Source organism: Lolium perenne, chromosome 3 (genome assembly GCF_019359855.2).
Source record: "Lolium perenne isolate Kyuss_39 chromosome 3, Kyuss_2.0, whole genome shotgun sequence".
Classification (NCBI taxonomy): domain Eukaryota; kingdom Viridiplantae; phylum Streptophyta; class Magnoliopsida; order Poales; family Poaceae; genus Lolium; species Lolium perenne.
This window is the reverse complement of record NC_067246.2, coordinates 33012238-33028547: the sequence shown is the minus strand read 5'-3', so window position 1 is coordinate 33028547 and position 16310 is coordinate 33012238. Positions and strand designations below refer to the sequence as shown.

General features: G+C 40.9%; 1 protein-coding gene across 1 annotated transcript; it reads right to left on the bottom strand.

The window, feature by feature from the left end:
* Positions 1 to 12287: 12287 nt before the first annotated feature.
* On the bottom strand, positions 12288 to 15962 carry LOC127340793 (uncharacterized). The gene is made up of 3 exons (XM_051366538.2): positions 14607 to 15962; positions 13743 to 13842; positions 12288 to 12840 (listed from the first exon to the last, which is right to left on the bottom strand). Exons 1-2 carry the CDS (start codon positions 15838 to 15840, stop codon positions 13772 to 13774), a joined length of 1305 nt encoding a protein of 434 aa, XP_051222498.1. The 5' UTR covers positions 15841 to 15962; the 3' UTR covers positions 12288 to 12840; positions 13743 to 13771.
* Positions 15963 to 16310: the final 348 nt, after the last annotated feature.

Here is a 16310-nt window from a genome sequence, read left to right as displayed (position 1 = left end):
AATTAGGACATGATGTGCTTGAAGAGAGAATTAAGAAACCCATGGAACTTTATATGCATGCTAATGGGAATGTTATTACTATGAATGCTTTGAACACCATTGTTGCTAATGCTATGGAAAATTCTAAGCTTGGGGAAGCTGGCTTTGATGAGCATGATATTTTTAGTCCCCCAAGCATTGAGGAAAAAATTTACTTTGATAATACTTTGCCTCCTATTTATGATGATTATAATGATAGTAGTCTTTTGGTGCCACCTACAATGGAGGATAAATTTGATTATGATTACAATATGCCTCCTATATTTGATAGCTACTTTGTTGAATTTGCTCCCACTACAACTAATAAAATTGATTATGCCTATATGGAGAGTAATAATTTTATGCATGAGACTCATGATAAGAATGCTTTATGTGATAGTTATATTGTTGAGTTTGCTCATGATGCTACTGGACATTATTATGAGAGAGGAAAATATGGTTGTAGAAATTTTCATGTTACTAAAACACCTCTCTTTTTGCTGAAAATCTTGAAGCTGCACTTGTTTTATCTTTCTATGCTTGTTGCATTATGCTTCTTGAACTTGTTTATTTACAAGATTCCTTTTCATAGGAAGCATGTTAGGCTTAAAGTTGTTTTGAATTTGCCTCTTGATGCTCTCTTTTGCTTCAAATACTATTTCTTGCGAGTGCATCATTAAAACTGCTGAGCCCATCTTAATGGCTATAAAGAAAGCACTTCTTGGGAGATAACCCATGTGTTTATTTTGCTACAGTAATTTTGTTTTATATTTGAGTCTTGGAAGTTGTTACTACTGTAGCAACCTCTCCTTATCTTAGTTTTATTGCACTGTTGTGCCAAGTAAAGTCTCTAATAGAAGGATGATACTAGATTTGGATTACTGCGCAGAAACAGATTTCTTTGCTGTCACGAATCTGGGTCTAATTCTCTGTAGGTAACTCAGAAAATTATGCCAATTTACGTGACTGATCCTAAGATATGTACGCAACTTTCATTAGTTTTAAGTTTTCTCATATGAGCAAGTCTGGTGCATGTTAAAAATACATCTTTAAGAACTGTTCTGTTTTGACAGATTCTGCCTTTTATTTTGCATTGCCTGTTTTGCCATGCTTGATGGATTTTTCGATTCCATTGACTTTCAGTAGCTTTGTGCAATGTCCAGAAGTATAAAGAATGATTGTGTCACCTCTGAATATGTGAATTTTGATTATGCACTAATCCTCTAATGAGTTTGTTTCGAATTTGGTGTGGAGGAAGTTTTCAAGGATCAAGAGAGGAGGATGATATACACTATGATCAAGGAGAGTGAAAGCTCTAAGCTTGGGGATGCCCCGGTGGTTCACCCCTGCATATATCAAGAAGACTCAAGCGTCTAAGCTTGGGGATGCCCAAGGCATCCCCTTCTTCATCGACAATATTATCAGGTTCCTCCCCTGAAACTATATTTTTATTCCATCACATCTTATGTACTTTACTTGGAGCGTCTGTTTGCTTTTGTTTTTGTTTTGTTTGAATAAAGTTGGATCCCAGCATTCATTGTGTGGGAGAGAGACACTCTCCGCTGTTGCATATGGACAAATATGTCCTTAGGCTTTACTCATAGTATTCATGGCGAAAGTTTCTTCTTCGTTAAATTGTTATATGGTTGGAATTGGAAAATGATATATGTGGTAATTGGTATAATATCCTGAATAATGTGATACTTGGAAATTGTTGTGCTCATGTTTAAGCTCTTGCATCATATACTTTGCACTTATTAATGAAGAAATACATAGAGCATGCTAAAATCTGATTTGCATGTTTGGTCTCTCTAAGGTCTAGATAATTTCTAGTATTGAGTTTGAACAACAAGGAAGACGGTATAGAGTCTTATAATGTTTACAATATGTCTTTTATGTGAGTTTTGCTGTACCGGTTCATCCTTGTGTTTGTTTCAAATAACCTTGCTAGCCTAAACCTTGTATCGAGAGGGAATACTTCTGATGCATCCAAAATCCTTGAGCCCACCACTATGCCATTTGTGTCCACCATACCTACCTACCACATGGTATTTCTCCGCCATTCCAAAGTACATTGCTTGAGTGCTACCTTTAAAATTTCCATTCTTTACCTTTACAATATATAGCTCATGGGACAAATAGCTTAAAAACTATTGTGGTATTGAATATGTACTTATGCACTTTATCTCTTATTAAGTTGCTTGTTGAGCGATAACCATGTTCCTGGGGACGCCATCAACTATTTCTTTGTTGAATATCATGTGAGTTGCTATGCATGTCCGTCTTGTCTGAAGCAAGAGAGATCTACCACTTTATGGTTAGAGCATGCATATTGTTAGAGAAGAACATTGGGTCGCTAACTAAAGCCATGAATCATGGTGGAAGTTTCAGTTTTGGACATATATCCTCAATCTCATATGAGAACACTAATTGTTGCTACATGCTTATGCATTAAAGAGGAGTCCATTATCTGTTGTCCATGTTGTCCCGGTATGAATGTCTAAGTTGAGAATAATCAAAAGCGAGAAATCCAATGCGAACTTTCTCCTTAGACCTTTGTACATGCGGCATGGAGGTACCCCATTGTGACACTTGGTTAAAACATGTGTATTGCGATAATCCGGTAGTCCAAGCTAATTAGGACAAGGTGCGGGCACTATTAGTATACTATGCATGAGGTTTGCAACTTGTAAGATATAATTTACATAATACATGTGCTTTATTACTACCGTTGACAAAATTGTTTCTTGTTTTCAAAATAAAAGCTCTAGCACAAATATAGCAATCGATGCTTTCCTCTTTGAAGGCTTGCAACTTGTAAGATATAATTTACATAATACATGTGCTTTATTACTACCGTTGACAAAATTGTTTCTTGTTTTCAAAATAAAAGCTCTAGCACAAATATAGCAATCGATGCTTTCCTCTTTGAAGGACCATTCTTTTACTTTTATTGTTGAGTCAGTTCACCTATCTCTTTCCACCTCAAGAAGCAAACACTTGTGTGAACTGTGCATTGATTCCTACATACTTGCATATTGCACTTGTTATATTACTTTACATTGACAATATCCATGAGATATACATGTTACAAGTTGAAAGCAACCGCTGAAACTTCATCTTCCTTTGTATTGCTTCAATACCTTTACTTTGAATTATTGCTTTATGAGTTAACTCTTATGCAAGACTTATTGATGCTTGTCTTTAAGTACTATTCATGAAAAGTCTTTGCTTTATGATTCAGTTGTTTACTCATGTCATTACCATTGTTTTGATCGCTGCATTCATTACATGTGCTTACAATAGTATTGATCAAGATTATGTTGGTAGCATTGTCACTTAAGAAATTATCTTTGTTATCGTTTACCTACTCGGGACGAGTAGGAACTAAGCTTGGGGATGCTTGATACGTCTCAAACGTATCTATAATTTCTTATGTTCCATGCTACTTTTATGATGATACTCACATGTTTTATACACATTATATGTCATTATTATGCATTTTCCGGCACTAACCTATTAACGAGATGCCGAAGAGCCGATTCTTTGTTTTCTGCTGTTTTTGGTTTCAGAAATCCTAGTAAGGAAATATTCTCGGAATTGGATGAAATCAAAGCCCAGGGTCCTATTTTTGCACGAAGCTTCCAGAAGACCGAGGGGGAAAGGAAGTGGGGCCACGAGGTGGCCACACCACAGGGCGGCGCGGCCCATGCCCTGGCCGCGCCGACCTAGTGTGTGGGCCCCTCGTGTGGCCCCCCGCGTTGCCCTTCCGCCTACTTAAAGCCTCCGTCGCGAAACCCCCAGGACCGAGAGCCACGATACGGAAAACCTTACTGAGACGCCGCCGCCGCCAATCCCATCTCGGGGGATTCAGGAGATCACCTCCGGCACCCTGCCGGAGAGGGGATTCATCTCCCGGAGGACTCTACACCGCCATGGTCGCCTCCGGATTGATGAGTGAGTAGATCACCCCTGGACTATGGGTCCATAGCAGTAGCTAGATGGTTGTCTTCTCTTCATGTGCTTCATTCTCGGATCTTGTGAGCTGCCTAACATGATCAAGATCATCTATCTGTAAAGCTACATGTGCGTTTGTTGGGATCCGATGAATAGAGAATACTATGTTATGTTGATTATCAATCTATTACCTATGTGTTGTTTATGATCTTGCATGCTCTCCGTTGTTAGTAGAGGCTCTGGCCAAGTTTTTGCTAGTAACTCCAAGAGGGAGTATTTATGCTCGATAGTGGGTTCATGCCTCCATTAAATCTGGGACAAAGGATGAGAAAGTTCTAAGGTTGTGGATGTGCTGTTGCCACTAGGGATAAAACATTGATGCTATGTTCGAGGATATAGTTATTGATTACATTACGCACCATACTTAATGCAATTGTCTGTTGCTTGCAACTTAATACCGGAAGGGGTTCAGATGATAACCTGAAAGTGGACTTTTTAGGCATAGATGCATGCTGGATAGCGGTCTATGTACTTTGTCGTAATGCCCAATTGAATCTCACAATATTCATCATGTCATGTATGTGCATTGTCATGCCCTCTCTATTTGTCAATTGCCCAACTGTAATTTGTTTACCCAATATGCTATTTATCTTATGGGAGAGACACCTCTAGTGAACTGTGGACCCCGGTCCATTCTTTTACATCAAATACAATCTACTGCAATACTGTTTCTACTGTTCTCTGCAAACAATCATCATCCACACTATACATCTAATCCTTTGTTACAGCAAGCCGGTGAGATTGACAACCTCACTATTTCGTTGGGGCAAAGTACTTTGGTTGTGTTGTGCAGGTTCCACGTTGGCGCCGGAATCCCTGGTGTTGCGCCGCACTACATCTCGCCGCCATCAACCTTCAACGTGCTTCTTGGCTCCTACTGGTTCGATAAACCTTGGTTTCTTACTGAGGGAAAAACTTGCTGCTGTACACATCATACATTCCTCTTGGGGTTCCCAACAGACGAGTGCTTTACCGTCACAAGGAAGCTACTACGCCCATGTCAACTGTGTGCAAGCAATGACCAAGTTAGAGTAGTGGAAGTGTTCAAAATTTTAAGTAACTTACAAATAATAGTATATACTTGCTATAAAAAGATCTCAAAGGTAAGGGTATGAATGTATTTTTCATAACTATTCAATTTGTTTTAAGTTCGAACTAAGTTTGTCATACGTCCATTCTAACTAGGGTCTCCTAAGGTCAAACAATGGCTCTGATACCAACTTGTCAACACCCGGATTTTTAAGTCCAGATGCCCATTATATCATACATCGCAATCCCAGGAAGATTGTTTTTGCGAGACATAATAGTAAGTAGTTCAGAGTCATCATTTATTACAACACATACTCGTCTTACAACAATGGATCATATGATCCAATATTACACAAATAGATTGTTCAACATCACAAATAAGTAGCGGAAGCGTAGTAGTAGTGGACTATCTATTCCACAGGCAACGCTTGACGTTCGGAGACGATCCTAGTTATCGTAGACGTCTTGTTGTCCGTCATCCGGATACTGTTGCTCCTCTCCAAAGTCTGGCATTTGAATAGCCAGGGCAAAGCCATGAGTACTTTAAAGTACTCGCAAACTAATACTAAAGAAATTACTTAAGAGGGGTATTAAGGGGTACTAAGCTCTAGGTTTATTTGCAGAAAGCCAAGTTTTAGTTCATCAAACCTTTAGTAAAGACTTATCATTTGCTAGACTAACTCATATGGGAACATTAGTGTCATTCCCACGAATCACTTGTGATTCAAGTTCAAAATCACCTTTCAATTCATCATTCCTTTTTAAGATCAAAATTTCTGATATCGGAACAGTATGGCCTTTCCAATTGTCCGTAACCGTGGACACGGCTATTCGAATAGGTTTAACACTCTGCAGAGGTTGTACTCTTGTGCCACAACTTTTGATTACATCCGTCGAGGATAACCCCGAATCATCGTAACTCAGTACGCGGATCATCAACCATAACCTTTCACTTATATAAACTAGTATAGGCACCTCTCCCCATGAGCTTGGCCTCCCGGTGAAAACCAACTGTTAACCCAGGAACTGCACAGGGCTTGGGTCGTACATTCACCTCATATTCACATCATTTATCAGATACGGAGGCAGCCTCGGCGTAACCCCTATGATGTTTGTTTAGAGGGAACCCATACTAAAATACACAAGCTTCTAGTTAAGCCCTACCCATAATCAGGTATTGTGGGGGTACTTGTATAATTGGAAGGGTATCGCATTCAAACCCAATCATCAGTTTTATTTGAAATTCGCCAAGTCAACCATGTCACCTTCACATTCACATTCTTTCAAATTCATTTCACTTCACCAAGTTCCTATCTAGAGTAGTCAAATTTTATTTGATTAGCACTAGCCACTATTTTATGGGGGGTGCTAACTAGCTTGGATTTGCTCTAATCTATCCTTAAATAATGTTCTACTCTAGACTAAGTGAATCACAAATCAAAAAGTACTTTGAAAGTAAATAAGCAAAAATAATTGCAAGGTAAAAACATGGGATAGGTAAATACATAAAATAAAAGGGGGATGGTGCTTTGCTCTTGTAGAGCTTAGCCTCATGGTGGTTAGCAAGGGTTAGCTTGCCTTGGTGGGGATAGGAGTCAAAGTTCTCCTCTTCTTCTTGGGAGTAGCCTTCCTCCTCTTGGAAATCCTCGTTACTAGCGTCTATATACGAATACGGGGTATAAACACTCAAACCAAATCTTGTATACTAAACTAAAACACACCAAAGAGTTCACTCAAGTAATACTAACATCACATTATTCAAGGCATGGTGAATTACTTGGTTCATTCTTATTCAAGAGAAAAATAATTTCCTCTCATTATAAGTATTCATTTGAGTTGTTATTTAATCTTTTGGAGAGAAAATAATTTCCTCTCATTCTATCCTCTTAAGATTTAATCTCCCCTCATAATAATAAGGTATGAAATATAGGTTGACCAAGGTCAACATTTCATATCTATTATGAGGGAATACAATTTAAATAAGGTGCTACACCTTATGCCATTTAAACTCAACATACAAATGATTTAAAATCTTTAAGTAAATACAATCAGAGGTTTATTACCCAAGGTCATTACCTCTTCTTATATTACTTAAGACCAGGATTTAAATGAGAGAGGTGCTCTCATATTACTTATAGAATTTAAATCTTCAAGTTTGAAATGGACTAGAAATGGCCACATAGCCACGATTTTGATCTAGTCCATGATCATGCAAACAACTTGGCTAGATTAGTGCATAATCAATTAGAGTACAACATTTGTGAACTATGAGAGTTGGAATCAACTCAAAATCAATCTTGGTTGAATTTTAAAATAATGTTTGAACTTGCAAAAGTCCTGGTCTTGTTATTTTTATCATTTTAAATCTATTTCAAAATTGGAGATGGGACCAGTGGCATTGGCTAGATAATTTCTCGGGCTTTCCAAAGGTATAAAGTTTGCTAGATTTGGAGTTGTAGATTTCAAACTATTCAAATTTGAATTTGGCATCTATAAGCATTTGAAAATAAAAGAGTTAAACGAAATTTGAACTAACTGGGCCACGCGGGAAAAGCCTGCGGGCACAAGAATTCAAACGACGAGCCACGGCCCAGTAACGCTTCAGTGTGAGCGGGCCGCCTGACTAGGGGGCTCCACATGTCAGCGTAACTTAAATACCGAAACGGTATGGGCGAGCGAGAGGCGTTAGATTAGATTGGAGATCGACGGCCAGCAGGCGTCGTCTTCTCCGACGAGATGACGAGCGTCTAGCGGCGAGGGTACGGGGTCGACGACCTTACCGGCGTTCCCGCGGGGCTCTGCTGGCGGCGAGGTGGCGTTGTCGAGGGTGTTGAAGCTCCTGGTAGCAGTGGCGAGGCTCGGGAAGGCGTGGATCAGCGGCGTCGATCTCAGGTCTCCGGCGGACTTCGTCTTGCGATTGGAGCTTCTCCGGCGAGGTGAGGTGACATTGACTGGAGGAGAGTGATCAGTGATGAGAGGGGAGCGAGTTGTGTGAAGAAATGGAGGGCCGATCGTCGCTATTTATAGCAGATGGAGGGTGGCCGACGGGTGCTGCAAGGAGGCGTCCATGGCACGGCGTCTACGGTGCTCGAAGGGGCAAGGCGAGGACGGCAGCGTGTAGGCGGTGTCCAGGCGATGCTCTAGGTGCAGCGGGCGCAGGAAAAAGGGGATGGGATCGATCGGGGGCTCGTTTCGAGTGCGGCAGTACCCGCGGTACTTTTCCGGCGAGGACGACGGCGACCATGCGGCGGCAGGCGTTCGAGTGTGTCTAGTGTGTAGAGGGCATGGAGACGATGCTCGACGCAGGCGTAGTCTTTGCAGGGGTGGCGTAGGATGCTCGAGCGCGTGGCGTCCTGGCGCGGCCAGAGCGCGGTCACCGCGTGCACGGGCGTGTACTGGCACGGTTTGGGCGCGCGTGTGCTGGCCAATGCCAAGCCTTGGCGAGCTGGTGATGTGTACCGTCGGTGTCCTCGTGCTGCAGGGATGCTCCAGGACAAGGAGATGGGGCGAGATGGTGGCCAGAGAGGGATGTGCCAAAGGTGGCCGGCATGGTACGGTGGTGAGCTTTTCCTCTCAACTTTTCACTTTAAACGATGATGGCAAGGACCAAGGGTGATGCAGGGGTTGCAGAGGGACCTAATGATCACCAGTTAAAGTCGGTTTAGGCAAAAATCCGGCGTGTAATAGCATGTAACACCAAACCAGAATAATGCCTGCAAGGTATTCGACATAATTCCCGCAAGAAGATTTTTGATGTATTTTGGATTTCTTTTTGGTACAATTCATTCATATAATTATTGTGTTAGAAAAGTGGTGGTGGTGTTCACTTTGGAGTTGATTTGCAAATTTTCAAAATTGATATGATCTTGTTTTCACTCTTGGGTCCCATCTTGGCACTTACTTTCTGGTCAACCTAGTCAACTCCAGGGATGGTGGTCAACATGAAAGTTACTCACCTTGACATGGTCTTGGATGACATGGCTTTGGTTGACCAAGTTTAGTTTAGGAATAGAGAAAACCAGAGGGGTAAAGTGGTGAAGAAATTATTTTGGTGACATATGACCATTATCATATGTGTGATGATTTTGAGATTTCCTTTGGTTTGATTCTTGATTCTTTGATACAAATGTGTTTGTTTATCATATCTTAGTATTCTACAAGCAAGAGAGCAAGCAATTATGGCCTTAGATGAAGATTTGAAATTTCGCCTAATGTGTATGTGAGTGAGATATGGGTTTTTCTCATTTTCTTCATTTCTTCTTAATTTAGGGTTAGATGATCTTAGTTTAGGGTTCAATAGCAATTGATCAACATACTAACACTCATCATGGCATTTGCACAAAAGGAAATCACTCAAATGCATGAAACTATGTGTGGCACTATATGCATAGAAAAAAGTTTTTGTTAATTGCAAATTTTGAGTTTGGGAAGTTTTCTTTCTTGATTATTATTGTTGAAACTTGGGATGTTACAAAAACCCACCTTTAGTCCCGGTTGCACCCACTAGTCGGGACTAAAGGTTAGATGGCCAACTTTAGCTTCCTCTTCTTCCTCCTCCGCATCATCATCGGTCTCATCCACTATAATGTCATCGTTCTCATACTTTTTCATGTTTGAATAGTTTGAATAATTATTTTAGAGAACATAAAATGGTTTTAGATTAATTACAATTTTATTAGTTATTCTAGTTATAATTTATTTGTTGTTGTAGTTATAACTTATTTGTTATAGTTATAATTTTATTAGTTCTTAGGTATAGTTTTTATTATTAGTCATAGTTATAATTTTATTAGTTGTTGTAGTTATAATTTATTTGTTATAGTTATACTTTATAGTATTTTATTAGTTATAATTTATAATTTGTAGTTATTTATTAGTTATAGTTATAATTTTATTAGTTGTGTTGTTTTATTTAGTTGTTAGAAATAGGGATAACTTATGGTTATTTATTAGTTATAGGTCTAACGTAATAAGGTGGAAAACATTGAAAGTTTAAAAATAATTTGAAAAATACCTTTAGCATCGGTTTGACCGATGCTAAATGGTGGCTTTTGGTGCAAACCAAATCTAGTCAACCAAAAACACCTTTAGCACCGGTTGGTGGCTCCAACCAGTGCTAAAACTCTCTAAAGACCGACCGACCCTTTATAACCGCGCCTCCTCCTCCTTCCTCCCCCATTCTCTCGATCGAGAAACTTCTAAGGACCCGCGTGAGGAGCTCGAACGGCACCATCAGGCTGCTGGATTTCCGCGCCACCGTCTGTGCGCGCCGGCCGCTGTCCAAGTGCGCAACACCTCCTCCCATGCCGCCGCACGCCGCCACACACCGGCATCCTCTCCTCCGGCCCGGCCGGCAATTAGGTGAGGAAAAAATCCCCTTTTTCTTTAATTTTTTGTTGTCTTTGTTTTATTTTTTTATTTTCTAATAGTTATTCTAATTTTGATGTATTTAGTTGTAAGTTTTTAGGTATATATTTAGTTGTAATTTTAGTTAGTTTATTTGTTAGGTAATTTAAGTTATGTAGTTAATTAATTTAATTATATAGTTAGTTTAATTATATTAGTATTTAGTTAGTTTATTTAGGACATGTTAGTATATAGTTACTCAATTGTTATGTTAGTTAGAAATATTAGTTACGGAAATTCAATTCGGCTCCCGGGTGCATATGCTCCCTCTATCACAAAGACATATTTTGAAGTGTTAAAAAAAATTGACAAAAATATCTACATGTATATCTCTATAATATACAAGTATTCGTCAAGTTTCGCGCTTTATCAATATTTTTGTGATGGGGCGACCTTGTTGCATGCAGGCTCAAGCTATTGCTATTTCCTGACGTTCACTTAGTGTTAGTTCAGTTTTATTTGGTGGTAGCTGCTGCTTTGCTGAATGTTGCGAATGCTTCATTAACTCAAGAAAGTTCCCTCTGTTCTTCGACTCTGCTGTCTCATCATGGCCTCTAAAAGCACAAGCTTGTGATGTGAGCCACTTAACAGTTGCAATTGAGACTTTCACCCTTAATTGGTTCCTTTCTATTTCCCTCTTGTTGCCCACTGCCGCAGCATGTTCTATATGTCCTCGGTGATTCAACAAATCTTGACATGCATTGGTTGCATTGTTATGTTCAGAGCAAGGTTCAGAACCAATGTGGTTTAGAAATGCACACTTTCTTCCATCATTGACTTTCTTCCACTTTACAAATCCATGTACTGTGAAGACATCGGAACCACCTCGCTTGCTTTTGCTTGTGCTGAATAGAAAGCAAAATAAACAATATGCGCGGTGACTACTTTCCGAGTACTCCAACCATGCTGGGAAAAGATTGAACCAGTTATATTGAAAGCGGCGTTTCTGATTTCCTGTACCATATACTTTGTAATTCTTCAGATGTGGCTGCATAGGTCCTAGTTCCAAATATGCCCGTCGCACATCATCTCTTTGGTTAACAGGATATTGCGAAATTTGTGGACGCAAGGCTGGATCCCGCTGCAAAGTTTCAATACCACGGAATATAGCATCATTTGTTTGAGTTTGATGCACCCGTTCTTCATGACTTTGTTGTTCAAATTCGAGCAGCAAAAGAGGGGTCTGGACATGAACATTGGGCTGTTCAGGAACAACTAGTTCATTTGCTTCACATTCATCTCTCTTTTTTCCAAAAAACGAATCAATAGATTTTCCTTTGCCCATCACTACTTGCTACCTAAACAGAGAAACAACAATCTGTAAATCATCAATTTCAATTTCTCCAACACTCCATGACCTACCTAAAATTTTCCCAAATTTATGTTGCAAAAATCAGAACGAAATTGAGTAAAATTGGGACTCTAATAAGGAAAGAGAAGTTACCAGAGGCTGAATCAGAGACAGGGAGAGAAGTCTCCGGCCCAGGCGGCCAGTTGTGCAGGCGGTGGCTGGAGGCGGAGCCGACGAGCTCGGTGCGAGCGGCCGAGCGGGGGCGCTAGAGGAGGACCGACGGAGGAGCCGGCGAGGAGGGGCGCTGGAGGAGGAGCTCGACGAGCAGAGTCGCGGGAGACGGGGAGAGGGCGACCTGGGCGAGCATCGAGCGGCGGTCGGCTTCCATCCCGTCGATGTGCACTCCGTCTCCAGTCCAGCAGCGATTTTGATATTTTTTCCTTAGCGTGCATCAATTATGAGAAGAGGAAAAGGCCTAAGGCCTTATGGGCTGTACATACTACTATATCACATTGCATATGCAAAATAAGATGAACACTCTTTTTGATCCATCCATCACATTGTTCTAGTTGATGCCAGTGCACTGGAACAAACTTTTGACAGACCTGGACATACAGAGAGTTCTCTGGAATCATGACACCAAAAGGAAAATGATAAAGGTTTCAGAAACATATCACATACTAAAAACTAAACCAAAAAATACACCATATCACCTATAGAACTTCTTTAAACATCAATATTACTACCTCCCTCCGATACATATGAATTGTCTCTAATATAGACGTATCTAGACGTATTTTAGTACTAGATACATCCATACTAGTGACAAGTAGTATGAATCGAAGGGAGTAACATTTTTTTGCAGGCCATCATTCCTAACACTATTCCTCAACTTAACTTCCATCTCAGCCTAGGCACATCACTCATCAGCACCACTTGTGGTATCATCTTCTCTTGAATTTTTGCACCACTACACCCAACTGTCAACTTGACGTGAGCGGAAAAAGCTTGACAATACAGAGCTTAATTATTGACAAAATCAGTTGTGACAACAAGTAACACCCAGCTGATAAATTAGCCTACATGAAAAAAGCCAGTGGCAAAGTTAGTACAATCTCTGGTTGTTTTTCCAAATCATTCTTCAAATAGACAAATAGACTTTCCACAGAACACTGCCCATTTTCAAATCTATGTTATAACAAATAAAAATTAATTATCCTTCGAAGAATCATCTAATTCCAAAAGCAGTTCTACCAAAAGTTGAGACACATATGATATATGTACTAATAGAAATAGCGGTGCATAAGAACTTTAATGTTTATAGGGGAAAAAATACTACAGGGTGAGAAACAACTTCTAGATATCTTTACAGGTCCATAAAGGAGATTTCTGCCATTAAGAATTTAAGATAAAGCAGGTGCGAGTCACCCTCTCTACCAGTGAGATTGGAATATCATTCATGAACTAATATTGAGCATTTCAATATAAGACCTTAAAATCATTAAACAATAACTGTAATCAGATATATGAGGTATTGGATGTTAGGAGATTTTCAGTACAAGAGCTTTATACATTCAAGATTTTCTATTTAGCCATGTATTGGATTGTTTGCTCACATCAGAATCCATTCTGATGGCAAATCCTTTGCCCCTTTTAAAAAAAATAGTGGTAGTGGGGGTCCACAGAGTAAACATTGAAATGACCCGAAATGTTTGCAGTAAGAATTGCGTTCTGCATATCGATTTTGGAGCAACTAGGAGCACTCAAGGGATGGCTAGATAGGAGCATATAGGTAATTTCAGCATCAAGGCATAGTCATTTTGCGTTGGCACCTTTTTGTTTGTGCTATTCACATCTTTGAATTGCTACTCGAATGGACAGAAATTTAGGGATGCATGTTCCTACATTGGCAACTGGTTATTTACCATAGAAAAAATAATTAAAGATTCCAAATTCACAAGCTATATTCAGAAGATCTTACCAGCTGAACTATTTCGGTACATTAGTCCGTCAAACTAGACAAGCATCTGATGTGCCATGCAGCATTTCAGCTGGATCAGATCCACCATCAATGGATGTTCCTAGAAGCATAAGGTTAGAAATTAAAATCAATTAAGGGGAGAAGACAAATGGAGGCATTACATAGATGAGGTGAAAATATAACTTGTGCAACGTAACTCAGTTTTCATAGATGTTTTATAACTAATTTGGGATACTAAAAATACAGAACAAAATTTTACATATACTGTAAATTGCACACGAATTCCTGAAAATTGTATACATATCTACCTCATAAAGAAGAATTTAGCAGATAAAAAAATACTGTTTAGAACTTTTTTCATGTAAACTCATGCCTCATGTCAAGTGGACAAAATTAAAACATGCCCAAGCTAATAAACTCTAGCGACAAAAGGTGAGTGGATCTTCAGTTTGAAAGAAATGGAGCCTAACTAGAGACAAGAAATGCAACTATTTCAGAGTTATTCGGAAAGTGTGAATTTCAACAGAAGTTATTGTTATTGTTATGCAGTTATGATTAATAACAACAACAAATTAACATACTGGATAAAAGAATATAACTAGCTTTGAGGTTCCAAGCATGCCACCTGAGTAACTCATTCAACATTTTATTTGTATCGAAAAAGAGTGAAGACAACTATATCTCATAAGAACTAAAGAATATAGCTATAAGTTTGCATATCTAGCAAAGGGACAATTGGTAAGTTAAAGTTGCTAGTGAACACTTCAGAATAATAAAGAAGGCAGTCAAGCAATCATGTAGTATAAAACATGACCAGATTAGGTTACTCCTACTATATAAGGACTAAGGATGAGAATTTTTCACCTGGTGTATAGAAGCTCGTGAAAAGATGAATTTGACTGGTACAATTGGGTATGTAAAGTTTCTTTGATTCCATAGACTTAAGTTGAACCGAATAGACATCGTGGTCAACATCTAAAAGCATTACATCGTTATCCTCATCATACCCCGTCCATGCCATGTACTCCCCAATCTGAAGAGAGATCCCAAGAATGTTATGCATTTGAATGGTCTTCCAAAGCGCCCATGTGGCAACACCTTGACAACTGACATTTCTCTGCCACATTTGGAAGCGAGAATCAGCCAGTATGGCCAAGACAACAGCGCCATCCTCAGCCTGAATGATTTGACGATGGGCGAACAGGAAAGCGTTTGTAACAGGAGGTCCCGCGATCACGGCTAGCTTCTGCCTATCCAAATCAAACTCAAGCATCTGATCATTGTTGAACGGCCAGTAAAGGGCATTACCAACTAGGGTTGCATGCCTACCCACATATTCAACGTAACATGGATCCTCTGCTATGATGGGATCGCCCCATTCGCCGGTCTCCGAGGAGTAAACGCAGGCGAGAGGCTGGTTATCTTGTCTGAACGCGGAGGACAAGACCACCTTGAATGGGCAGTCGCCATGCACGTGGCCCTGGTTACCGGCAGCAGCGCAAAGGACCACCCCCCTGAAGTAGGCCGAGTGGAACACCGGCGGCAGGGCCACTCGGCGCTGCTTCCCCGTGATGGGGTCGCACACAATGACCTCGCGGCTCACACAGTCTTTGACGAGGACGAGACCGTGGCGGCAGTTGAGCAACTCGTGATCTTCGCGGTTGTTGCCGAGTCCAAGGGAGAAGCGTCGAGCGGGGATGCGGTTGGGAGGGTCAAGGACGGGTTTGAACACGATACCTTCATGTTTTTCCCCCCACACGAAGACGCCGAGCAGGGGCGGCTTCCGGTGGTGTGCATAGAACTGGCGGTGGAACTTGGGGTCGCCGACGATGCCCCGCCAGCGCTTGCATACGGCGGATGCGCGCGGGAGAGAGGACGGCTGCGGCGGGAGACGGAGGAGGATCTCCCAGAGCATGCCGTCGTCGTCCGGCAGGGAGGCGCCGCGCCTACGTCGGCGGCGTCGGCGGATCACTCCGGCGCCGTTCGCGTTCCCTTGGATCTGGGGATGGAGGCGTGGGCTGCGGCGGGGTGTCACTCCGGCTCCTTCTTCACTCGCCTGGGTTTGTGGATGGAGGCGCGGGCTGCGTCGGCGTGCCATCCCGGCGCCCTCCTCCCTTGCCTGAATTTGAGGACGGCGGCGCGGGCTGCTGCGCCGTGGAGCAGATGCGCCGCCAAGACCTAGAGGTGCTCAGTAATCTGGCAGAGCGCTCAGTCGGTCAGTCCAAATAGTCCGTGGAGTGCTCAGTAGTGCTCGCAGCCTTTGCTCTGTAATAATCTGGCAAAATCCACGAGAAATATTTAGCAAAATCCGTCATTTCGGCACTACTATGGAATTTTTTGAAACGGTCCGTCCTATGCTTGTCCACCTGTCCATATTTTCAAACCTTACTTATAGTTATAGCGATCTAATAGAACTTGGTATACATGAAAATGTTTTATAGACTTCACAAAAGTCGTGCTAACTTATTGAATAATTGCACACAAAATAAACTCCCACATATTTGTTCTTAGATATTTGCACTTTTTATAAGCTTATGAAAAAGTTACGGAATTTAAGGAGTGCAAACG